Below are 25,826 nucleotides of genomic sequence, written 5' to 3'. Positions count from 1 at the left end.
TCAGAAAGACTACTTTAGTGGTAATATAAATATATTCAATGATTTAAAGGATATAAAGGTAAAAGACAAAATACCTTTCATTAAGCCCAGAGAAAATGCCTAAGTTTCATAAGAGAGATGTTTGTGGAAATTAAATGTACTGACTCTTGATAAGAAAAAGAAAACAGAGATGTGAGGGTAGGATAAGGAATGTAGTCAATCTTATGGCAGTTAATAAACATAATTTGCTTCTTCTGTTAATACAAACCTTGGCTACTGATTCTAATTTAGAATAGTATTTTGTTAAATTTTTAAAAATATGACATAAATGCTTAAAAATAGGAAGCGAATTTAAGAATCATAACTTGTTATAAATGAACCTTTATTTCTTAATTTTGTGAATTTTTATAAATACATAAACAAATTCAAAAGAGAATGAGAAATATTTATAATAAATTATTTTAAATCACGGCCGGTAGTGGTGGCTCACGCCTGTAATCCCAGCACTTTGGGAGGCCGAGGCGGGTGGATCACCTGAGGTCAGCAGTTCAAGACCAGCGTGGCCAACAAGGCAAAACCCCATCTCTAATAAAAATACAAAAAATCAGCCAGGTGTGGTGTCAGGCACCTGTAATCCCAGCGACTTTGGAGGCTGAGGCAGGAGAATCACTTGAACCCGGGAGGCAGAGGTTGCAGTGAGCTGAGATCTGTGCCATTGCACTCCAGCCTGGGCAACAAGAGTGAAACTCTGTCTCAAAAAAACACACATTTTGTTAAATTACAATATGTTATTATCTTTACAATTATTTAATTTGTGTTTGTGTTTTCCTATTTAGGAAGTTAATTACTTTTATTTTAATATTAACATTCATTTTCACCTCAATCTATTATCAGTCCAGTGTTTGCACCTGTCAATGAAGTGAGCACATAAAGACCAGTGCGTGTATTCCAGAGAAAGTGGAAGGTCAGCAGCTGGCAAAACAAAATGACGGTTTAATGTGGACAGAGCCAGGATTCAATAGACCATGTTGCAGCAAAGTTGAAAGTTCAACTCGAACTGGAGAGCAAACACTCTAGTCTACATGTGATGCTTTTTTCTTTCTTTTTTTAATGAAAAGAGACGTTATCTTCATCATCATAGTAGTGTTGTCATTTGAAGAGATTGAATAATTATTTGCTTTACAGAAGATAGACTTTAGAACAGACTTATCTCTAGTTATTACATAGTTGATCATTATATGAGAGCTGGGAAAAGGGAGGCTTAAAAATTGGAACTAATTTTTACTGTACATAAATTTAAACAGAGTTTTTTTTTTATAAGCATTCAATCACCGATGTAACTTTGAGTATAGTGAAATAAGTATATTAATGTCTTTCTACATGGAAACTTATTTTGTTCTACTGATTTATTTTCCTAATTTTCTGGGAATTAATTTTTAAAATTTGGGTTAACTTTTTTTTAGCATAATGGCAAATGTTCTCCCTGACCCTGGGCCTAGGGATCTTCCCCTGGTGATTTCCTCGGACTACTTACTGTTCATCAGATGGTAGTGAACTCGCTGTCTGCCTCCTGTACGCTGGGCAAAGAGGTGGTTCAAGTGGTTTGTGCCCTTTGAGAACAAATAGGTCGAGGGATTCCAAAAAGTGTCCATTGCATGTCACTTTGGTGACCCTCACTTTTTTGATGCCAAGGAAGGCTAATGATAACTAAGACTTCTTGTTGCTTTTGTTAAGTTGGTGGTATTGTTTTTTTGGCTTTCTTTTTGGCTAGTTTACTGTCACATGGGTCTTGATAAGTGAGAGTCACTGTGCTTGTAGTGGTGGGTGATAGTTTCTTTTAAGAAGTTTGAGGTACTGTGTAGACAACTAAGGGAAGTGTTATTTGGGTAGTTATAGAACCACCAAAGGACCCTCCAGGCTTTTGGGTTCTGATGGAGTAGGAGTTAGAGTTTAGATACCTAAGGTAGGAAAAATGGGCAGGTTCAGGACTAAGTCAGTCCTGAGGGTTCTTCTATCAGGTAAATCAGAATGGCAAGTCAAGCAATCCCATTATTGGGTATATAACCAAAGGAATATAAATAATTCTGTTATAAAGATACATGCACGCAAGTGTTCATTGCAGCATTATTCACAATAGCAAAGACATGAAATCAACCCAAATGCCCATTAATGATAGACTGGATAAATAAAATGTGGTATATATACACCATGGAACTATGCAGCCATAAAAAGGAATGAGATCATGTCCTTTGCAGGGGCATGAATGGAGCTGAAAGTAGTTATCCTCAGCAAACTAACACAGGAACAGAAAACCAAACACCACATGTTCTCACTTCTAAGTGGGTGTTGAATGATGAGAACATGTGGACTATGGGAGGGAACGACACACAACTGGGGCCTGTTTGGGGGAGGCATAAGAAGAGGGAGAGCATCAGAAGTAATAACTAATGGATACTGAGCTTAATACCAAGGTGATGGATTGATCTGTGCAGCAAACCACCATGGCACACATTTACCTATGTATCAAACCTGCACATCCTGCACATGTACCCCAAAGCTTAAAATAAAAGTTGAAGAAGAAAAAAAATGCCAAGTTAGCCATGCCGGGGGTGTGGGCTTCCATCCCTGATCACATGCTTTTCTCTGACTATTAGTTTCATGAATGGCCTTATCCAAATCTTTAGCTTCAACCCACGTACTGAGGAATCCCAAATTATATATCTAGGATCAACCCATCTCTCAAATTCCAGGCCCTGTCTCAGTTGTTATGTTAGTCTGTTTTCATGCTGCTGATAAAGACATACCCGAGTCTGGGAAGAAGAGGTTTAATGGACTTTCAGTTCCACATAACTAGGGAGGCCTCACAATCATGGCAGAAGGCAAGGAGGAGCAAGTCATGTCTTACATGGATGGCAGCAGACAAAGAGAGGGCGTGTGCAGAGAAATTCCCATTTTTAAAATCATCAGATCTTGTGAGACCCATTCGCTATCATGAGAACAGCATGGGAAAGACCCGCCACTATGATTCAATCATCTCCCACAAGGTCTCTCCCACAACACGTGGGAATTATGGGAGCTACAAGATGAGATTTGGGTGGGGACACAGAGCCAAACCAGTTGCCTATTACATGTTTTCATTCAAACAGGCCATGGGTACCTGAGACTCAAAGTGTTTTGGTAAATCTGAATTTATCAAAAACAAACAAACAAAAGGCTAGCACACAAAATTGTTCCGATTCTTATTGTTTGTTCTTAGTGAATAGGTTCATTCTCCATCTACCTGCCCAAATGAGAAATTTCAGGCAGCTCTGTCCTCACTCAAAAAGTCCCCTAAATCTGACCTCTTTTGTAATTTATCTCAAATCTGCCTTCTCTACTTTAGCTCAATTTTGTTTTCTTTTGTATCTCCAGTGCTTAAATAATTCTTGCCCTATAATAAGCATTCAGCAAATATTTATGGAGTGAACAAAGAGGACAAGAAAAACACTTGGCCCTGCATGAAACAGTTAATTCAGGGAACAGACAAAAATTTAAAATATATTATTTCTATAAAAAATATTTTGGGAGACATTCAAGAGAAACTTTTTTCCATTAAGCAAGGACAGGCAGCTATGAAAAAGGAACAGTCTGCACCAAAGAACAATTTATTAAAAGGAACAAATAAAACTGAAAAAAAAAAGGCAATAGACAGGCTGAATAATAAAATTGACACAACTTAAGAATTAATAATCTGGAAGATAAAGTGAAGAAAATTTCCTAGAACATAGTGCAAAATGGCAGACAGAAATAACGAAAAAAGTTAAAATATGGAGGATAGATCCAAGAGATCTAGCACCTCTCTAATAGGATTTTTTTGAAAGCAAAACAGATGCAATGGAAGTGAGACTATAATAAAATGCATTTTTTAAAAACTGGTATTATTAATAGGAAAATTGTTTTCAATGGGCTGCCGTGCTCTGATTGCAAATACTACATATAAACACTGAATTATCTAAATTATATAAGACAGTGAAGACTGCCAGGGGACTATGGTTGGCATATTGTAAGTCTCAGTTCTCTTTCTCAAAGCTGCAGAAAAGCCACATTGTTATGCATTAATTTGAAAATGTATGTTTACCGTGTTTTATTTTCTTGCCAGGTAAGCTATACAGCATCTATTGGGACACATGAAGAAGAAAAGATGAAAATACCAGGATCTAAGGTGTAATAATGACTAATATGACCATTATTATGAACCTAGTTATTGTTTATATTACAAAGTAGCAATTTGCTTAGAAAGTAGCAATGACTTTGGAAGCTACACTGAGAATTACCCTTATGAAGAGACAAAGGACCTGATTACCTCATTAGTATGATTCTGTAGCACATCCCTGCCACATCCACGGAAGTCTCTCTCATTCATGATATGCCTACAATTCATCTATTAGGGATTCATTCCTTTTGCTGAAACTTCATCCTCTTGCAAAATATAAACATTATTGATAAATGGCATAAAGCTCTACTGTGAGTTGGTAAGATCCTTTCTTGAGAACTGTTTTGATAGAAGGAGGAAATGAGTAACTGGGGGAAGCTGCTTCCTATGACAAAGAGATGGAGAGACCACAGTAAGTGAAAGAAAACACAATTTACAAAACACAATATACAATTTACAAAAAGGGGCAGCTTGTGCGGCTGATGAAGATAAATCTTGGTTGCTTTGTAATATTGTTTAGAGCTAACTGCTTCTAAGTTCACCATTTACAGGAAATAGAGGCATGGGATTTTAAACCATTTCTATGTTTGGTAATTTACAAGTAAATATAACTCATTGTTCTCTTGAAAAGAAATTTTTTTTTGAGACAGGGTCTCGTTCTGTCATCCAGGCTGAAGTGCGGTGACGTGATCACAGCTCACTGCAGCTTTGACTTCCTGGGCTTATGTAATTCTCCCTTCTCAGCCTTCCAAGTAGCTGGGACTACAGGTGTACACCACCATGCCTTGCTAATTTTTAATTTTTTGTAGAGACAAGGTCCCACTATATTGCCCAATCTGGTCTAAAACTCCTGGGCTCAAGCCATCCTTCCACCTTGGCTTCCCAAAATGTTGGGACTACAGGTGTGAGTCACTGTGCCCTGCCTCAAATTATTTTTGATAGTAGTTAGAATATATATACTATTTACAGAAATAGTCTTTTCAGATTTATGGAGAAACAAGATATATTGTTTGTGTAATTAACTTTGTGATATATTTTCTATTGAAAGGTTGAAGACAAACAAGCTTTGGAGTCTCAAATAGAAACATTAAAGGCAAATTTAGAGAACGAGAAAAAGAAGGTGGAAAGGTACTGGTAACAGAGTGAAAGGCACTGGTAATGAGACATAATGTGCATTTGTAACTAATACAATATTTAACCATCTGTAAATTTATTATAGGTTTAGGAAGGAAGCAGAACGACTAAGCAAAAACTGGGAAAAGAGATTCTTTATTCTCAGGAACAGGTATGGTGTGATATATACAAATTATATTTCTAAAAACGTGACTAATCATCCTTTAAGGAAGTTGTGAACCTTGCAATTTTTTTACATATTAATGTTAAATCACCTCATATACTTCTACAAGAAATGCAAAATAATTGGTCTAAAATAGAAGAGTAATCAAAATCACTGAGAAGTGAAATCGTTCAAGGTGTTTTCATTCCCTCTCTGTGTTTCTGTTTTAAAAGATCAGAAGGACAGACAGACTCTCTTAATACCTGGTTTAATCAGACCTATTTAGTCATCTTCTTTCATAGGGCTGTTAAAACCTTTTCCTGCTCATTTGCACACAATGATATGTAACTAGTTTGTATTGTCTTTATAAAGTTGCTTTATATATCAGATCCTCTACCAGACACAACAGCTCCAATTCCTCAACCTCTCAGATCTATTTTTCACTCACATAAACATTTTATTTCTCTTCCCAATATCCTCTTTGCCTTTTTCAAAATGGAGAAAGTGAAACTGTAAAATTCTGAAAAGGACAAAAACGATGCATATCGAAAAAATGCTTATTTTTTCCCTTACCCTAACATGTTAACATGAAAAATCTGTCTTCTGTTTAGTTGTGTTCTGCCATAATTTCCCCCAGATTCTCTTCCTTAATATGTGTGGGAAGTTCTTTTGCAATATTCTTTCACAGTCAAGCATCATCCAGGCACAATGGATTTAATGTTGGTCTGATGGAGGCCATCGGAGGTCAAACTTGAAGCTTACACATAAGATCTTGGAATGGCAATGCCCTACGTTTGCACTGTTTTTCATAAGCACACACTATGGATTTTGTCTGTATAAACTTCTATACCTGGCTATGTATATTATATGGGAATAATTCATCCTAAGTGAGGGGGCACAAAGAATCCACGCCAAGGCAGAAAAAACACAGGATTGAGAGCAAAAACACCTTGTAGTAAAATGTTCTGCCTTGTTCTGTTTGGTGCTGAAATGATCTCCTACCTGTGTTTCATGTATGTGCTGAAAAGAATTTTGTGCTGTGTAAAATGTGCATATTAACACCTGCCCTGTCTCACATAGTTATTTAAGAACAGAATGTAGATACGTGTGAGACAAAAGAAAATATAAAAATGCACTTTATTTCATTTCCCTGCACATAGGTTTTGGATTATCTCTAGAGCTGAATAAAATGACTTTCTCTTATTTATTTCCTTAGGGTTCACTTTCATCCTTAAGATTTACCTTGTCTCTGACCCTACAGGATTTACCCTATTCTTCAATGATGATTTACGAGAATGTATCAGTTTTACTTTTTTTTTTTTTTTTTTGAGAGGGAGTTTTTGCTCTTGTTGCCCAGGCTAGAGTGCAGTGGCGCAATCTCGGCTCACTGGAACCTTTATCTCCTGGGTTCAAGTGATTCCCTGGCCTCAGCCTTCTGAGTAGCCAGGATTACAGGCGCCCACTACCACGCCTGCCTAATTTTCTTTTTCGTATTTTTAGTAGAGATGGAGTTTAAAGTTTTACTTCTAATTGATTTTCTATTAACCAAGATGTTGACAATCATATTAATCATTTTGGTCTCTGCAGACTTTATGTTGATATCTAAATATTTAGGAAAGCGGAAGTATTTATTACTATACACCTTCTATGTTTTCTCATTTAACCAACTAATTGGGACATTGTAGACTATGTCTCTCTACTTAGGCTGCAGCTCCAGTTATTAATTCAATGTGGCACGTACAGCACCGTAGAGAGTGCATTTGTACAGAGTACTTCATCGTGGTATGGTATGGAGATTAATTGTACAGTCACAGACTTACGTGGGCTAACATGGTAATTTCATTTGACTGTAACTGATCCTAGATTAGATGCACTCATTTTTGTTTAGTAGAGGAAAAACCTCACCTTAGCCAGTCAAGATCAGACTCCAACTCAATGATTTCTCAGTCAATTCATGATTTATATTGGGTCCCAGTCCAATTCAGGGTTTCATTTCCAAGCTCCTTTCCAACTCTGCTGAGTTCTTATTTCCAGGAAGATTGAATGTGAGCAGTGCTGACAAGGGCGGGGATAATCCTTCCTCTTGGTGTGCCAAGCCAGGTGCAGCTGCTGATGTCATCATTATTGCACAAACAGTATGCAGGTGTGGCACATCAGCTTTGGAACATGTCCCTACCTGGCTAATGCCACAGTGACGCCGCTGTTCCCACCTCCACCCCAGGCAGCAATCCCCATGCATCCACCTGAGCCACCCTCTGTTCTGCCTCATGGGCTCCAGGCCAGATGGGTTCACTTTTGCCCACTACGCTTACCAAGCACATAAATGTTACAGGTGGCTCCCGTGCCACTCTGGCTTGCATGTATAGAAGAGGTCCATGCACACATCCCTTCTCCTGCCCTCCCCTCCTCTCCCCACCGGCCTCAACTCAGAGTGCTAGATTGCCATACCAGAGGGACTGCAAACATCAGAAATCTAGATAGGGCATGCAAGGTGAAGGCCCACTCTGCTCATGTAGTCCCCTCACCTTGGAACCCGCTGTAAACAGAAACTCTACACTGCTCCTTACTTCAACAAAGTGAACACCTGTGTCCTCACTACACAGGTAAAGAAAGAAGGAATTAGCAGTAGCTTCATGGTCCCTGTTGCCCATCCAGCACCTGTCACCTCTCCTCCCAATTAGCAAATATTCTGAACTGAATGCTTATCATTCCCTTGGGGAAAGTTTTCAATAACATTCAATTTATCATAAAAATTGGGCTATTCCAATTTTCAGCTTCTTCTAATCAGTTTGATAATTTATGTTGTCTTTTATGTTTGGGAACTTTCTTATTTCATTGAATTGTCTAATTTATTGATATAAAGTTATTCATAATATCATATTATACATATAAATGACAGTCATGTGTCACTTGATGACAGGGATACATTCTGAGAAACGTGTCATTAGGCAATTTCATCATTGTGTGAGCATCTTAGAGTGTGCTTACACACCTAGATGGCATAGTCTACCCCATGCCTAGGCTATATGGTATAGCCTATTGCTCCTTGGCCGCAAACCTGCACAGCAGGAGACTGTAACTGAATACTGTAAGCAATTGTAACACAATGGTAAGTGTTTATGCACCTAAATATACCTAAACATAGAAAAGATACAGTGAAAGTGCAGTATAAAAGATAAAGAATGGTCCACCTGTATAAGGCACTCACCATGAATGGAACGTGCAGTAGTGGAAGTTGCTCGGGTGAGCCAGTGGTGAGTGAATGTGAAGGCCTAGGACATTACCATACACTACTGTAGATTTTGTAAACATTAGACACCCAGGCTACACTAGATTTACAAAAAAAAAAATTTTTTTTTCAATAACCAGTCAGCCTTGGCTTACTGTAATTTTTTTACTTTATAAACTTTCTAATTTTTAAAACTTTTTGACTCTTATGTAATAACACAGCTTTAAACACATATTGTACAGCTATACAAGATTATTTTTTCACGTGCTGCTGCACACCTATAGTCCCAGCTACGTGGCAGTCTGACAGTTGGGAGGATCACTTGAGCCCAGGAGGCTGAGGCTGCAGTAAGTTGGGATCATGCCTTGCACTCCAACCTGGGCGACAGAGTGAGACCCTGTCTCAAATGTATGTGTATAATTTTTTCCTTTATATTCTTATTCTTTAAGCTTTTGTCTGTGTTTAAATTTTTTTATTTTTATTTTTTACTTTTTTTTTTTTTTTGAGATGGAGTCTCGCTGTGTTGCCCAGGCTGGGGTGCAGTGGTGTGATCTCGGCTCACTGCAAGCTCCGCCTCCCGGGTTCACGCCATTCTCCCGCCTCAGCCTCCGAGTAGCTGGGACTACAGGCGCCCGCCACCACGCCCGGCTAGTTTTTTGTATTTTTAGGAGAGACGAGGTTTCACCATGTTAGCCAGGGATGGTCTCGATCTCCTGACCTCGTGATCCACCCGCCTCGGCCTCCCAAAGTGCTGGGATTACAGGCTTGAGCCACCGCGCCCGGCCTATTTTTACTTTTTAAACTTTTTTGTTAAAAACTAAGATACAAACACATACACTAGTCTAGGCCTACACAATGTCGGGATTTTCAAGATGTTACTAGGCAGTGAGAACTTTTCAGCTCCATTATAATCTTGTGGGACCACCATTGTATATTCAGTCCGTCTTTGACTGAACATCATTATGTAGTGCATGACTGTATCTGTAAGATCTGGTGATGTCCCTTTTTCATTCCTGATATTTGTGTTTCATTCCTGAGAATTTGCACTTTTCTCCTTTTTTCTTAGTCTGTTGGGAGTTATCAATTTTGTGTTATTTATTTCAAAGAAATAATTGCCTTTGCTGAACTTTTCTCATATGTCTTTTCATTGACTTTTTAAAATTTTAATTTTAATTAAAAAACGTTTTTTTCCTTTCTAACTTTTATTTTAGGTCAGGGGGTATGTGTGCAGGTTTGTTACATGGGTAACTTGCATGTCGTAGGGGTTTGGTGTACAGATAATTTTGTCACCCAGGTAATCAGCATAGTACCTGATAGGTAGTGTTTCAGTCCTCACTCTCTTCCAAACCTCCACCCTCAAGTAGGCCCTGATGTCTGTTGTTCCCATCTTTGTGTCTATGTGTACTCACTGTTTTGCCCCCATTTGTAAGTGTGAATATGGGGTATTTGGTTTTCTGTTCCTGTGTTACTTCGTTTAGGATAATGGCCTCCAGCTCCATCCACATTGCTGCAAAGGACATTATTTCTTCTTTTTTATGACTGTGCAGTATTCCATCGTGTATATGTACCATATTTTTTTATCCAGTTTTCCATTGATGGGCATCTAGGTTGATTTCATGTCTTTGCTATTGTGAACAGTGCTGCAGTGAACATACATGTGCATGTGTCCTTATGGTAGGACAATTTATACTCTTTTGGGTATATACTCAGCAGTGGAGTTGCTGGATCAAAGAGTAGCTCTATTTTAAGTTCTTTGAGAAATCTCAGACTGATTTCCACAGTGGCTGAACTATTTACATTCCCATCAATGGTGTGCAAGGGTCCCCTTTTCTCCACATCCTCACCATCACTTGTTATGTTTTGTCTTTCTGGTAATAGCCATTCCTACAGGAATGAGGTGATATCTTATTGTGGTATTGATTTGCATTTTTCTGATGATGAGTGATATTGAGCACTTTTTCATATACTTGGTCATCTGTGTGTCTTCTTTGGGGAAATGGCTATTCAGTTCCTTTGTCCATTTTAAAATCGGGTTGTTTTCTTGCTGTTAAACTGAGTTTCTTATATATTTTGGATATTAACCGCTTATCAGATGTATGGCTTGCAAATGTTTTCTTCCATTCCTTAGGTTGCCTTTTCATGTTGTTGGTTTTTTGCTGTGAGGAAGCTTTATAGTTTGAAATAATCCTACTTATTCATTTTTGTTTTCATTGCTTGTGCACCTGGTATCATATTCAAAAAATCATTGCCAAGGGCCAACGTGAAAAAGCTTTTTCTCCTGTGTTTTCTGCTAAGAATTTTATGGTTTCAGGACTTATGTTTAGGCCTTTAATCCATTTTGAGTTAATTTTTGTGCACTGTGTAATATAGGGGTCTAATTTCATCCTTTTGCATGTAGATATCCTGTTTCTTCAACATCATTTATTGAAGAGACTATCCTTTCCCCCATTGTGTACTGTTGTCACTCTTGTCAAAAATTAGTTGGCCATATATGCATAAGCTTATTTCTGAGCTCTCTAATCTGTTCCATTGGTCTAAGTGTCTATTTTCATGTCAGTACAATCACATTTTGATTACTATAGCTGTGTAATATAGTTTCAAATCAGGAAATGAGCTGCCTCCAGCTTTGTTCTTTTTTCTCAAAAGTGCTTTGGCTATTTGGGGTCTTTTATGGTTCCATAAAATTTTAGGATTATTTTTCCTACTTCTGTGAAAACTGCCATTGCAATTTTGGTAGCAATTGCATTTAATCTGTAGATTACTTTGAGTAGTATAGACATCTTGACAATATTACTTATTTTAATTCATGAATACAAGATATCATTTTATTTATTTGTATCTACTTGAACTTCTTTCTTCAGCGCTTTATAGTTTTCAAGATATAGATCTTTTACCTTCTTGGTTAAATTTATACCTAAGTACTTTATTTTTTGATGCTGTTATAAGTGGAATTTTTAAAAAATTTCTTTTTGGATAGCTCATTGTTGGTATATAGAAACACAATTGATTTTTGTATGTTTATTTTGTATCCTGTAACTTTACTGAATTCATTTATTAGCTCTGATGGTTTTTTGATAGAGTAATTGACTTTTGCTTTTATCTTGTTTCCTTCTACTTTTTAATGTTTTATTTGCTGTCTTTTTACTAGATTTCAGAAAGGAAGCCTAGATCATTGATTTTTCAGACTTCTTTTCTTTGAATATATGCATTTAACACTACATATTTTCTTCTAAGTGTTGTTTGAGCTGCCTCCCACAAGTTGTGACATATAATATATTTATTGTTACACAAACAAAATATTTTCTAAATTCATTTTGATTTCTTCTTTGATCCATGGGTAATTTAGAAGTAATATGGGCTGGGCACAGTGGCTCATGCCTGTAATCCCAGCACTTTGAGAGACCAAGGCAGAAGGAGTGCTTGAGCTCAGGAGTTTGAGACCAGCCTGGGCAACAAAGTGAAACCCATCTCTACAAAAAATAAAACAATTAGCTGGGTGTCGTGGCATGCACCTGTGGTCCCAGCTACATGGGAGTCTGAGGCAGGAAGATTGCTTGAACCCACGACGAGGTCAAGGCTGCAGTAAGCCCTGTTCATGCCACTGCACTCTAGCCTGGGTGACAGAGTGAGACCTTTTCTCAAGAAAAAAAGGAAGTAATATGTTTTATTTCCAGTAAGTTGAAGATTTGCTAGTTATATTTCCAGTTTAATTCTCTTGTGCTCAGAGTACTTACTCTGAATAATTTTAATCTGTTAAAATATCTTCATGTTTGTTTTATGACTCAACTTATGGCCAAGTTTTTAAAATGTTTTTATTCTTGAAAAGAATGAAAAATGTTATCATTGATGGGTGCAGAGTTCTAAATATTTCAATGAGGTCAACCTATTAATTTTGTTGTTTCTATCTTTTACATAATTATTGATTTTTTGTCATTACATCCAAGTATTAAGATAGAAGTATTAAATTTTCTACCATGATTATAGATGTATCTATTTCTTAATTTAATCTGTCCATTTTTGCTTTACATAGTTTACATCTTAGTTGTTGAGTACCCACAATTTAGATTCTGATCTCATCCTGTGAAGTTATCAGTGATATTTATCATTATGAAATGTTTTTATCTTTAGTAATGCTCCTTACCTTAATGTCTGCTTAACTATTCAGTTAAGAGTATATGGTGTATTTTTTTCCAACTTTTTTTCTTTCAGCCTATCTTATCTCTATATTTGAATGTGTTTCTTGTAATCAGCATATAATTGAATTTTTAACCTAATCTGTCAGCTTTATTTTATTTAATTGGCATACTTTATTTACTTTTAGTGAAAATACCATGGTTGGGTTTGTATTTACTACTTAACAAGTTGTTTTCTATTTGACTGACCTGTTTGATATTTCTCCTTTTCTCCTTTTTACCTTGTTTTGAACCAATCAACCTTTTTTATTCCATATTTTCTTTTATTAATTTGTTATTCATTTTCTTTTTTTGAAATTTCTCCTTTGTAAAATTTTCTTAGCTTATTGCAGTGTTTTAGAAATTACTATTGATACCACTCTCCCAAGTATTCTAGAACCTTAGACTATTTTTACTCCATTTAATTTTCTCCTACATTTTAATTTTAATTCTCTATTTTTTTAACTCCATGAAAGGTTGCTGTTGTTGTTTGGCAAACTCAGTATTTATTTATATTTACTCACACATTTACTCTTTGTTGAGCTTTTCATTGTTTTCTGCTTATTATGTTTTCATCTGAGATCATTTTCGTGCTGCCTGAATAGCTCTCTTTTGTTTTTTGTTTCTTCATTTTTAGTACAGGTTTGCTGGCAAATAATTCTCTCAGCTTTTCTTTAGAGGAAAATGTCATTATTTTACCTTCATTATTGAAGAAAGTTTTTGCCAAGTATTGAGTTCTATCTTGGCAGTTATTCTTTCAGCCCATTAATAATGTCAGTAGGCCAGGCGTGGTGGCTCATGCTTGTAATCCCAGCACTTTGGGAGGCTGAGGCGGGAAGATCATGAGGTCAGGAGTTCGAGACCACCCTGGCCAACACAGTGAAACCCTGTCTCTACTAAAAATACAAAACTTAGCTGAGCGTGGTGGCAGACACCTGTAATCCCAGCTACTCGGGAGCCTGAGGCAGGAGAATCACTTGAATCTGGGAGGCAGAGGTTGCAGTGAGCCGAGATCGCGCCACTGTGCTCCAGCCTGGGCAACAGAACTAGACGCCATCACGAAATGAGTAAATAAATTTAAAAAAGTTAAAAAAATAATGTCAGTACATTGGCCTTCATTGTCACTGTTGAGAAGTCAGCTGTCAAGTCTTGTTGCTTTTTTTTTTTCATGTCTGGGTACTTTAAATTTTTTCCCTTGATCTTTGGTTATCATTAGTTTTATTATGATGTCTCTAGGTATAGTTCCTTCTATTTATCTGGTCCAGCTCTTGAATCTATGGGTCAATGTCATTTCTGAATTTTGGAACATTCTTAGCTATTATCTTTCCATGTATTATTTCTGCTTCATTCTTATCTACTCTGATCCTCCTGCTTCCTTCTTTAAAAAAACCCTTGTGATTACACTGGGCCCACTAAATAATCTAGAATAATTACTCTATCTCAAGATTTGTAACTTATCACATCTGCAAAGTTCTTTTTACTATGTCAGGTAGCATACTCAAAATTTCCAGGAATTAGAAAGTAGATATTTTCATGGGGGGCAATGTTCACTCTACTACAGTCAACCTTCTGGCCCCCAAACGATCATGCCTATCCTGCATGCAAAATGCATTCACCACATCCCAATATCCCTCAAAGTCTCAACCCATTACAGCATCAACTCAAGTCCAAAATTTTGTCTAGGTGTTATCAACCTCAAAAGTGTCAGTTTGCATCATCTAAATTAGGTATGGTGAGACTCTGGTTATAATTCATCCTGGGACAAAATTTCTCTCCATATGTAGACTTGTGAAATTATAGATTATTTGCTCCCAAATACAATAGTGGGAAAGGCACTGTATTGACATAAATGTCAATAATAGCTATAGACATTCTTGTTTGAAAGGGGAGAAAGTAGAAGGGGAAAATTGAGTCACCAGTCCAAACAATTTTGAAATTGTTTCAGCATAATGCCATTAGGGTTCAAGGCCTGAGCTAATTCTTTGTGACTCAAGGTCCCACCTGCTGGGCCCAAAGCACTACATCTGAGTCAAATATCCTCTTTCATGAAAGGTAGCACATGTTGGCCAGGTGCGGTGGCTCACGCCTGTAATCCCAGCACTTTGGGAGGCCGAGGCAGGCAGATCATGAGGTCAGGAGATCAAGACCATCCTGGCCAACACAGCGAAACCCCACCTCTACTAAAAAGAATACAGAAAATTAGCTGGGCGTGGTGGTGGGCGCCTGTAGTCCCAGCTACTTGGGAGGCTGAGGCAGGAGAATGGCATGAACCCGGAAGGGGGAGCTTGCAGTGAGCCGAGATCATGCCCCTGCACTGCAGCCTGGGTGACAGAGCAAGACTCTGTCTCAAAAAAAAAAAAAAAAAAAAAAAGAAAGGTAGCACATGTTTGACCCTGCGTAATTTTATCAATCTGTTTCCTGCCTGTAGAATTTTGGGAATCCAGTAACCTTCTTTCATGTATTTCCGTTCTCTGTCCTTTTCAGTGCAATCTGGCAGTGTTGTTGCTGATATAACATTTTCAAAATCTTATGGGTCTCCCATGGGAAGTCACTTCATTAGACAGGAGGCTCCTTCTCAGATCTTTCCTAGATAATCTCATCTCTATTTTGCACTCTACTGAGATGGCTGAAGGGATGTCACACATCTAATCTCTTCAAAGAGTCTTTTGTGTGAGTAAATGCTGTGATTTTTGTTCCTTGCTGGACTCTAGCTAAAGGTTGTCCAGCCATTCTCTTGCTTTCTGAACAGAGTATGTCTTCCTGACAGCAGATCTCCTAATTTTAGCATCATTTGTGATCAAGATAGGCGAAGAATTTCCCAAATAGCTAATATACGTGTGATGTTTCAACACAGTGTAGTTCTTATTATCTTTGATGTGTGATTTCTCCAATCCTAAGTCAACAAGAGCTCTTTCAAGCTGATTACTGTGTTCTTTTGACATAACCTTTGATGACTTTGTTGAATTCTGGTAGAATAAAATGTCCCAGGTTCATTCTGTGCATTTATTGCTTTAGATCTAGAAACAGTCATTTCTGAAAGATGCCCTAAATTATTTTAGTGAGAAATGCTTTTTGAAATCACAGTCTAGGCAGCAGGAGTGATCATTGCCATTACTTCTCTGCCTTTTCCGAGCTGAAAAACATGTAAGTTTTGTGTGTGTGTGGTTTTTGTTTTTTTGTCAGACAGGGTCTCACTCTGTCACCCAGGCTGAAGTGCAGTGGTGCAATCACAGCTCACTGCTGCCTTGACCTCCCAGGATCAGGTCAACCTCCTACCTCAGCCTTCTGAATTGCTGGGACTATAGGCATGTACCACCATGACTGGTTATTTATTTATTTATTTATTTATTTATTTTGAGACGGAGTCTCACGCTGTTGCCCAGGCTGGAGTGCAGTGGCGCGATCTCGGCTCACTGCAAGCTCCGCCTCCTGGGTTCACGCCATTCTCCTGCCTCAGCCCCCTGAGTAGCTGGGACTACAGGCGCCCGCCACCGCGCCCGGCTAATTTTTTGTATTTTTAGTAGAGACGGGGTTTCACTGTGGTCTCGATCTCCTGACCTTGTGATCCGCCCGCCTCGGCCTCCCAAAGTGCTGGGATTACAGGCTTGAGCCACCGCGCCCGGCCGGTTATTTTTTTTTAATTGTTTGTAGAGGTGGGGTTTCGCCATTTTGCCCAGGCAACACGTAGTTTTAAAAATGAAAGAGGTAGTATGTTCATGCTCATATTTTTAAACTTTTATTTGGTAATATTTTACAGTTTTAATGTAGTTTCCTACCTCATTAACATAATGCTTATTTGCTTTCTCCTATGATTTACATACATTTTAAGTTTCATTTTTTAAATTTCAGCTTTCATGTCCTTAAGAATGAGATGTTTACAAGGCACACACTGTTTCGTCAGTTTGCAGTGCTTGCTGACACATCCTTCAATTATATTGTAAGTGCATGTCATGTTTAGATGCTATTTGTCTCTTTGAATATACTTGTCTGTTTCTTTCTGTTCTCGTTTAAGGTTTATCAAGCCCCTGTCATTACAGGCTGTAGAGATAGTACAAGGCAGTCACTGCTAGATGCTGAGGGTGTAAGACACCAAGTGCCTGAACCCAAAGAGCTCAGTCCAGTGTGAGAGGTAGATGTGTAAACAAATTGCTACAGCGCAATATGGTTGAGCTACAATAGGGGCAAGTATAAATTTCAGAGGAGGGGACACTCATTCTGCCTGGAGCATATCTGTCAATCTGCCCTTGTGACCACGGATGTAATATTGGGAAATATCAAAGCTCAGAGTCTAAGCTTCCAGTGACATCCAAAGGGAAAAAAGAAGATAGGAAAATCCGTTCCTAGTGCCGAGCCATTCAGTTTCACATTAGAGGTCATGTAATAGATAAAGCCCAATTCTGTATTATGCTATTATTTAACTATTTGACTTACTGTTTTCATTTGGGGGCTCTAAATGTTAAGGTAAATGATGCCCAGTATAGAAATATATCCAGAAAATTTTAATTAGTAAGTAAACCAAAATGAGACAAACTTTATTGAGAACCTGCTATGATGCTAAGTGGTCTGAGAACAAGTCAGGTTTGTGGGGAAGGGCCTAAGAAACATAAAATATATAAATATATGCTCTTTTTTTTTTTTTTTTGCTTCAAGAGGCATACAATCTAAAATCATCTTCTTTCTGAAATTTTTTTCAACATTTGTCACTTTAAGACCATTTTCTAAATTTAAGTTGCCGCAGGAGATCAAATAACTTAAGTACACTTGCAAGATAATATTAAATTAATTCCTGTTTGTAACTAAGTTTATATAGTAACATTGCTGAGGATTTTAATACTTGATTTATTTGAAATGCTCCTGAACTGATCTACATAAGTAAGAATATAGTGTCGTTTTTCCCTTCTTGATTTTTCCTCTTATCACCTGCAGGTTACAATTTTAGTTGGAGTAATCTCATTTTAGAAATTTAATCAGTTAAGCAAATAAAACATTGGAGGATCCAGGAGAATATGGTGTCACTCAAAATCAGGCTTTTTTAAGATTGTTAGCTGGTAACAGTTTCTAGTCCAAATTTGAATTATCTAGGTTTTATGAAACAGACTTCTAAATCTCAAAATTATACCAATTCAAGCACATGAGTAGATCCAGCATTTTTCCTGAGAACAATCTTGGCCCTGCCCTCAAGTGGCCATGCAACTCACCTTCCCGTGGAGGCGGATGGAACTCCATCTGGTCTAGAATCCATCCATGTGCCACTGTTTTCCTGGATTCAAAGTTTATGAATCTTCATGTATATATCCATACGGTATGTTGACACATGAGATACTCATCAGAGTGTATACAGATTTTCAAATACTTAAGAAAAACTGATGGGGAAGGGGAGAGAAAGAGTAAGCAAGTGAATGTGTGAGTTTTAGATCCACTAACACTGTCCCTTGGTACCCTCCCTCTAGTCATTCATCCACCCTACGAACATTTGTTAAGTACACATACGTACTAAGCATCAAGCTACATGCTGAGTGTAACACAGTGAACAAGACAAAAATGGCTCTTAGATTCACAGACTGTAAATTCCATGAGGTGACAGACTGGTCTATCTTATAAACTATTTTACCTGCAGAGCTTAGATAGTGCCCGACCTACAGTGTGGAAAAGATAGGCATTAATAGGGATATATCAGAATTTAAATTACAAATTTGGATAAATGCTGTGAAAGAAAAAGTTTGGTATGATCTTACTATTGGGGTATATTTTACATATGGTTAAATGCACAAATATTAAGTGTACCATTTGAAGAGTTTTGCTTTGTAACCATCATGTAAGTCAAGGCATTGAACATTTCCATCATCCCTTTAAGCTCCCTCATGTCCCTTTGCAGACAATACATTGCCCCCATCACCACACCAAATAAGCATTGTTTCGATTTCTATCACTACAGGTTAGTTTTGCCTTTTCTTAAATTTATGTAGATAGACTCATACAGTTTATACTCTCTTATGTCTGGCCCATTTTACACAGCACAGTGCTTTTAAGATTCACCTGTGTTATTGCATGTATCCATGGCAGTTGTTCCTTCTTAAGTTCCTTTGTAATGCTGAGTAGCATTCTATTGCATGAATAAACCACAATTTGTTTATCCATTTTGCCTTGTTGGAGAAATGGGCTCTTTCCAGTTAGGACTGGTATGAGAAAAAAAAAATCTGCTATAAACATTTGCTTACAAATCACTTGTGAAAGTATGTTTTAATATATCTCAGGCAGGAGTGGAATGGTGAGGACACAGGAAGTGTGTGTGTTTAACTGCATAAGAAACCACAAAGACACATGCATGCACATGCTCGTTGCTGCACCATTCACAATAGCAAAGACATGGAATCAACCTAAATGCCTATCAACGGTAGACTGGACAAAGAAAATGTGGTACATATACACCATGGAATACGATGCAGCCATAAAAAAAGAACAAGATCATTTCCTTTGCAGCAACATGAATGGAGCTGGAGGCCATTGTCCTAAGTGAACTAACACAGAAGCAGAAAACCAAATACCACATGTTCTCACTTATAAGTGAGAGCTAAACATTGAGTACACATGGACACAAAGAAAGGAACAACAGACATGGGGGCCTACTTGAGGGTGGAGCTGGGAGGAGAGTGAGGATTGAAAAACTACCTGTCGGATACTGTGCTTACTACCTGGGTGATGAAGTAATCTGAACACCAAACCCCCATGACACGCAATTTACCTATGTAACAAACCTGCACATGTACCCCCTAAACCTAAAATAAAAGTTGTTTTTCTGTTTTGTTTGTTTTGAGACGGAGTCTTGCTCTGTCACCCAGGCTGGAGTATAATGGCGCAATCTCGGCTCACTGCAACCTCCGCCTCCTGGGTTTAAGCCATTTTCCTGCCTCAGCCTCCTGAGTAGCTGGGATTACAGGCATGTGCCACCAAGCCTGGCTAATGTTTGTATTTTTAATAGAGACGGGTTTCACCATATTGGCCAGGCTGATCTCGAACTCCTGACCTCAGGGATCCAACTGCCTTGGCCTCCCAAAGTGCTGGGATTACAGGTGTGAGCCACCACACCCGGCCAAAGATTTTTACAAAAAATAAACAACAAAATTGCCAGTACTCCAAAGTGACTGCGTCATTTTACCCTCACACCAGCAATCTTTGAGAGTTCCACTTGCTCCACATCCCCACCAACTTGATATTGTTAGGTTTTTTTGTTTGTTTTTTGTTTGTTTTGTTTTGAGACAGAGTCTCACTCTGTCACCAGGCTGGAGTGCAGTGGCACAATCTTGGCTCACTGCAACCTCCGCCTCCCGGGTTCAAGCAATTCTCTGCCTCAGCCTCCTGAGTAGCTGGGATTACAGGCACCTGCCACCATGCCAGGCTAATTTTTGTATTTTTAGTGGAGACGGGTTTCACCATGTTGACCAGGCTGGTCTTGAACCCCTGACCTCGTGATCCACCCGCCTTGGCCTCCCTAAGTGCTGTGATTACAGGCGTGAGCCACAGTGCCCAGCCAATATTGTTAGTTTTTAAATTTTAAACATTTTAAAATGTTATCTCATTGTAATTTTAATTTGCATTTCCCTAATTAATGACGTTGAGCATCTTTCACGTGCTGATTGATCATTCTTAGGTCTTCTTTTTGAAGGATCTACTTGAGACTTTTAAAAAACTTGTGGCTAAATGCACATAACAGAAAATTTGTCATTTCAGCCATTTTTAAATGTACAGTTCAGTAGTGTCACAAACATCCAAATTGTTCAACCAAATTCCAGAACTCTTTTCCATCTTGCAAAAGTGAGACTCCACTCTCATTTAAAACATAACTGCCCATTCCTCTATTCCTGTACTTTTGTCAATTTTTAACTGTTATTGAGTTGTAGCATTTTGTTAAATATTCTGAATACAAGTCCTTTGTCAGATATATGTATTACAAACCTTTTTTCCTCAGTCTATAATTTTTCCTTCTATTTTCTGAACGGTGTCCTTTGAAGGTCAGATATTTTTATTTTAATGAAGACAACTTAGTTATTTTTTCTGTGGCAGATTGTATTCTCTGTGTCTGTGATGATATCTCATATTCTGTATGTATTTCTTATAATATTGATCTTGTCTTTGTTTGTTGAATTTCACCAATTCCGTTTTTCTAGATGAATTGACTCTCTGTGTATGAGTCTATTTCTAACCACACTATTCTTTTCCATTGGTTTATTTGTCAGTCCTTTTGCCAATATCACACTGTCTTAATTAACATAGCTCTCTAGCTAGTAAATCTTGAAATTGGGTAATGTAAATCCTTTTATTTATTTTTTTTTTCAGCTTTATTTTCTTTTTTTTTTGAGACAGAATTTTGCTCTTGTTGCCTAGGCTGGAATGCAATGGCGCCATCTCGGCTCACCGCAACCTCCACCTCCCGGATTCAAGCAATTCACCTGCCTCAGCCTCCCAAGTAGCTGGGAGGCATGCACCACCACGCCCAGCTAATTTTGTATTTTTAGTAGAGATGGTGTTTCACCATGTTGGCCAGGATGGTCTTGATCTCTTGACCTCATGATCCACCTGCCTCAGCCTCCAAAGTGCTGAGATTACAGGCATGAGCCACCATGCCCAGCCTTATTTAGCTTTTTTTTAGCCTTGACTTGAAACTCGTTACTTAACTTATATTTGAAGTTCAGAGGTACCTGGTTTGTTGTATGTCATGGGGGTTTGTTGTAGTCATGGGGGTTTGTTGTACAGATTACTTCTTCAGCCAGGTGTTAAGTCTGGAACCCATTAGTAGTTTTTCCTGATCCTGTTCCTCCTCCCATCCTCCACCCTCTGGTAGGCCTCAGTGTCTGTTGTTTCCCTCTGTATGTCCATGTGTTCTCATCATGTAGCTTTCATCATTTATAAGAGAGAACATGCAGTATTTGGTTTTCTGTTCCTGCATTATTTTGCTAAGGATAATGGCCTCCAGCTCTATCCATGTTCCTGCAGAGACAAGATCTCATTCTTTGACATGGCTGCATAGTGTTCCATGGTGTGTGTGTACCACATTTTCATTATCCAGTCTATCATGGGCATTTAAGTTCATTCCATGTCTTTGCTATTGTGAATAGTGCTGCAGTGAACTTATGCGTGTATGTGTCTTTATGATAGAACAATTTATAGTCCTTTGTGTATATACCCAGTAATGGGATTGCTGGGTCAAATGGTAGTTCTGTTTTTAGGTCTTTGAGGAATCGCCACACTGTTTTTCACCATGGTGGAACTAATTTACATTTCCACCAACCACGTATAAGTGTTCCTTTATAATAACATGACTGGATTTTAGTTTTTAAAATCTCACCTTCATTTATTTACAATTAATAGGCAAACTGAAACTATATGCATTTATCAACATAGGTGACATGTGTGATATATTCCTGGCATCTTGCTCTTTTTGTTTGTTTCCTGGCTCATGTAATATGAACCACATTTTACTTGTTTTTATTTCCTATATTGTAATGGTAAACTTTAAGGTAAAATCAAGTACCCACTACATTTCTGAAATTATCAAAACCAAAAACCAAGTAAATTTTGAGTCTTAAAACACTCTTCAAGACAAGAAGGTATATGTGTTTTTGTTCTCTGAGCTTTGTCTCAGCCCTAATTTCATCATATATTCCCCTCTTCCTTCTAGTCTTCGTTAATTTACTCTTTGTAGAGAACCACATCATTATTATGTTATTCTTTTTATCACACGAAAGTATTTTTGGTTAATTACTTTCCGCTTTCAACTCTCCAACTACCTGAATAGCAATTATTTATACTTACATTTATATGTTTATGTTTAACCCCACTGGCTACTTTTTAAAAATCATGACTTCCACAGGTCTTGAGTTCTCAGTTTTGATTTATTTCTTATAAACTGGACCATGAATTTGAGTCTTTTCCTTTTGTTCTGGAGGAAATATTCTATCCACTTTGCAATGTCTTGACCTGACTAAGGCCAGTTTAATTTTTTGTTGCTAATTAGCCTGTCTTCCCCATTTTGGAAATTCGTATGTTGTGTTTTTTAACCTTGAAATTTAAAAAGATGTCATCAGGATATAAGTAAACATTATTTTATTAATTTCTCTTGAATAAAATGGGCCTCTCTGATAGTCCTTTTCTTCAACTCGGACATATTTCTTATGTACACTTTTCTTTTTCTTTTAAAGACAGAGTCTTCCTCTGTCACCCAGACTGGAGTGCAGTGACATGATCATAGCTCACTGTAACCTCAAACCTCTGAGCTCAAGTGGTTGTCTTGTCTCAGCCTCCTGAGTAGCTGGGACTACAGGTGTGCACCACCACACTTGGCTGATTTTTTTGTATTTTGTAGAGACAAAGTCTCACTATGTTGCTCAGGCTGGTATTGAACTCCTGGCCTCAAGTGATCCTCCCACCTCAGCCTCCCAAAGTGCTAGGATTACAGGTATAAGACACCATGTCCACTATGTACACTTTTAATGACTGCTGTTGTGGGATCTGGGATCTGTTTTTGTTTCTTTTTCAGAAACACTATTGTGGGTCAGATACCTATTTTTCTGTCCTCCGTAGTTAATCACATTCTCTTTCATGTCATGTTATCCTTTTTGTTCTTTTCCTTGACATTTTTTGGAAACTTTTCTGGTTTGCACCTTCTTTCAAAGTTTCCTGAAGAGGTTTCAGGTATGCTGGGATATTGATTCTCCTTAGTCCTCCAAGTGGCAGGGTTTAGGGCATTGCTAGAGTAGCCTGAAGCTCTGATCCAATAGTCTAAGCCCATGAGCAACTTTGTCGATTTATCCCAGTGTTCTGTGTGAATAATGTGCTTTTATGTATACTATGGCAAACTAAACGCCAGGGAACATTGCTTTACATTCTCGTTCTATTCTCTCCATTTCACCTCTACTCTTTGCTATCTCAAATATTTATTTTAATTATTGCACAGTTAGTAATTTTCTCATGTTTTATGCTAATATCTTTGTCCTAGCCTGTTTCTCAGCCTATTCTTTTATCCGGGAGTATAGTTCCTTCTTAAGATCTCTTAATTTGGTGTCAGGTCTAAGTAGAGAAGAGTTTATTTTGTCTCGAGTCTAAATTTTGTTGTTTCATGTTTTTTTGGATGCATGTTTTTCAAACTGTTAAATAACCCATGAATAAGAAACGGATGAATGAAAATACATATGCACAATTTAAAGAATGATAATAACATGAATGCTCGCGTTCCCGAGACCAAGGTCATAACTAGATTATTACCGTGCCCCAGAAGCCCACCAATTGCATTCCTCTTCATTCCCTCCTGGAGAGAACTATTGCTCTAATTTTTTTTTTAAATTTTCTTCATAGTTTTATCACTTGTGCATGTATTTCTAAGCAGTATGTTGTTGAGTTTTGCCGGTTTTTTAAGCTTTCTAGAAATAAAAAATAAATAAATGAAAAATGCGTACATTGTTCTGTGATTTTGCTCCATTTTCTCAACATTATACTTCTAAGATACATTCATGCTGATGCTAGTGGTTGTGATTCACCCACTGCGAATATTCTAATACACGAATATACTACAACTTATTTACCCATTCTGCTGCCCATCAACACTTACGTTGGTTCTCACTTTTTACTATTATGAGTATTATTGCTCTCAACATTCTTCTAGTTTCACCTGATACACAGATACAGGAGCTCTTCCAGGTTTTATACTCGTAACAGAATTGCTGGTCATAGAGTACTGATAAGTTCACTTGCTATGGGTAAGCTGCTTTGATTGCAACAACAAAAACTACACTGACTTAAATAGAATGAAGGCTACTTCATTCATGTTACAGTGAAGAAGCAAGCAGCTCCAGGCATTACGATGCCCTGTGAGGAGCAATACTCCATAAAGTGATACTCAGGTTCCTTCAGTCTTACTGCTCTGACATCTCCTAAGATATTTTACTCACCCACATAAATAAAGGTGGTCAACTTCATGTCCATGGGTTCTAGACTTTCTCCAGAAAGAGAAAGTCCAGGGCAAGAATATTTATCCTTAAGGATATGACCCAGAAATGGCACATATCACTTCTACTCATGTCCCACAGGTCTGATCCTAGACCTAGAACTGCATCCAATTGCAAGATAGACTGAGAAAGGCGGTCTCTGTCTACGCAGCCAAATACCTCACTAAAACTTGGAGGTTATATTACCAAAAAAAAAAAAAAAAAAAAGGGAGGAGGAGAATAAGGCCAGGCATGGTGGCTCACATGTGTAATAACAGCACAGAGGCTGAGGCGGGAGAATCACTTGAGCCCAAGAGTTTGAGACCAGCCTGGGCAACAAAGTGAGACCCTGTCTCTACAAAAAATAGAAAAAAAAAATTAGCTGGGCATAGTGGCACGTGCCTGAGGCTGAGGGAGGCTGAGCTGGGAGGATAGCTTGAGCCTGGGAGGTCAAGCCCACAGTGAGCCATGATTGTGCCTTTGTACTCCAGCCTGGTCAATAGAGCAAGACCCTGTCTCCAAAAAAAAAATAAAAGAAGGAGGTTAGATATTGAAGGACAACAAATAACCTCTGTCACAGAAGCTAATGCCAGATAGTTTTCCAAAGTAATATTACTCTGACACTCTAACCAGGAACAGATGAGAGTTTCTAGTGCTCCACATGGTCTTCAGCACTGATATTGCCAGACTTCATCATTTTTGCCAACCTGTTATTGTATAATGCTTACTCATGGTTTTGGAGTTTATGCGTATGTATGTGTGTTTATAATTTTTTTTTTTTTGCCTTTTCCTGATTACTAATGAAAGTGGTCATCTTTTTATATATTTATTGGCCATTCAGGTTTCCTCTTTTAGGTACTACAGGTTTCAACCTTTTGATTCTGTTGGTTTATTTCATATTTATTTTTTCATAGGAATTCTTTATATAACTTGGATACCAATCCTTTACCAGTTATATGTATTGCAAATGTCTTCTTTCAGTTTGTGGATAAAGTTTTTA

At 37.9% G+C, this 25,826-nt stretch overlaps 1 protein-coding gene across 1 annotated transcript in view; it reads left to right on the top strand.

Moving 5' to 3' along the window:
• C9H10orf67 (chromosome 9 C10orf67 homolog) overlaps positions 1 to 25,826 on the top strand; it is a 121,948-nt gene that overhangs the window by 68,751 nt on the left and 27,371 nt on the right. The window contains exons 10-13 of the mRNA XM_015455650.4: positions 4,118 to 4,180; positions 5,220 to 5,299; positions 5,391 to 5,456; positions 16,698 to 16,785. Of these exons, the coding sequence (XP_015311136.3) occupies positions 4,118 to 4,180; positions 5,220 to 5,299; positions 5,391 to 5,456; positions 16,698 to 16,785 (297 nt within the window). The remainder of the gene's footprint in view (positions 1 to 4,117; positions 4,181 to 5,219; positions 5,300 to 5,390; positions 5,457 to 16,697; positions 16,786 to 25,826) is intronic.

The sequence above is a fragment of the Macaca fascicularis genome, chromosome 9 (genome assembly GCF_037993035.2).
Source record: "Macaca fascicularis isolate 582-1 chromosome 9, T2T-MFA8v1.1".
Lineage (NCBI taxonomy): Eukaryota > Metazoa > Chordata > Mammalia > Primates > Cercopithecidae > Macaca > Macaca fascicularis.
This window is presented reverse-complemented; position numbering and strand designations above follow the sequence as displayed.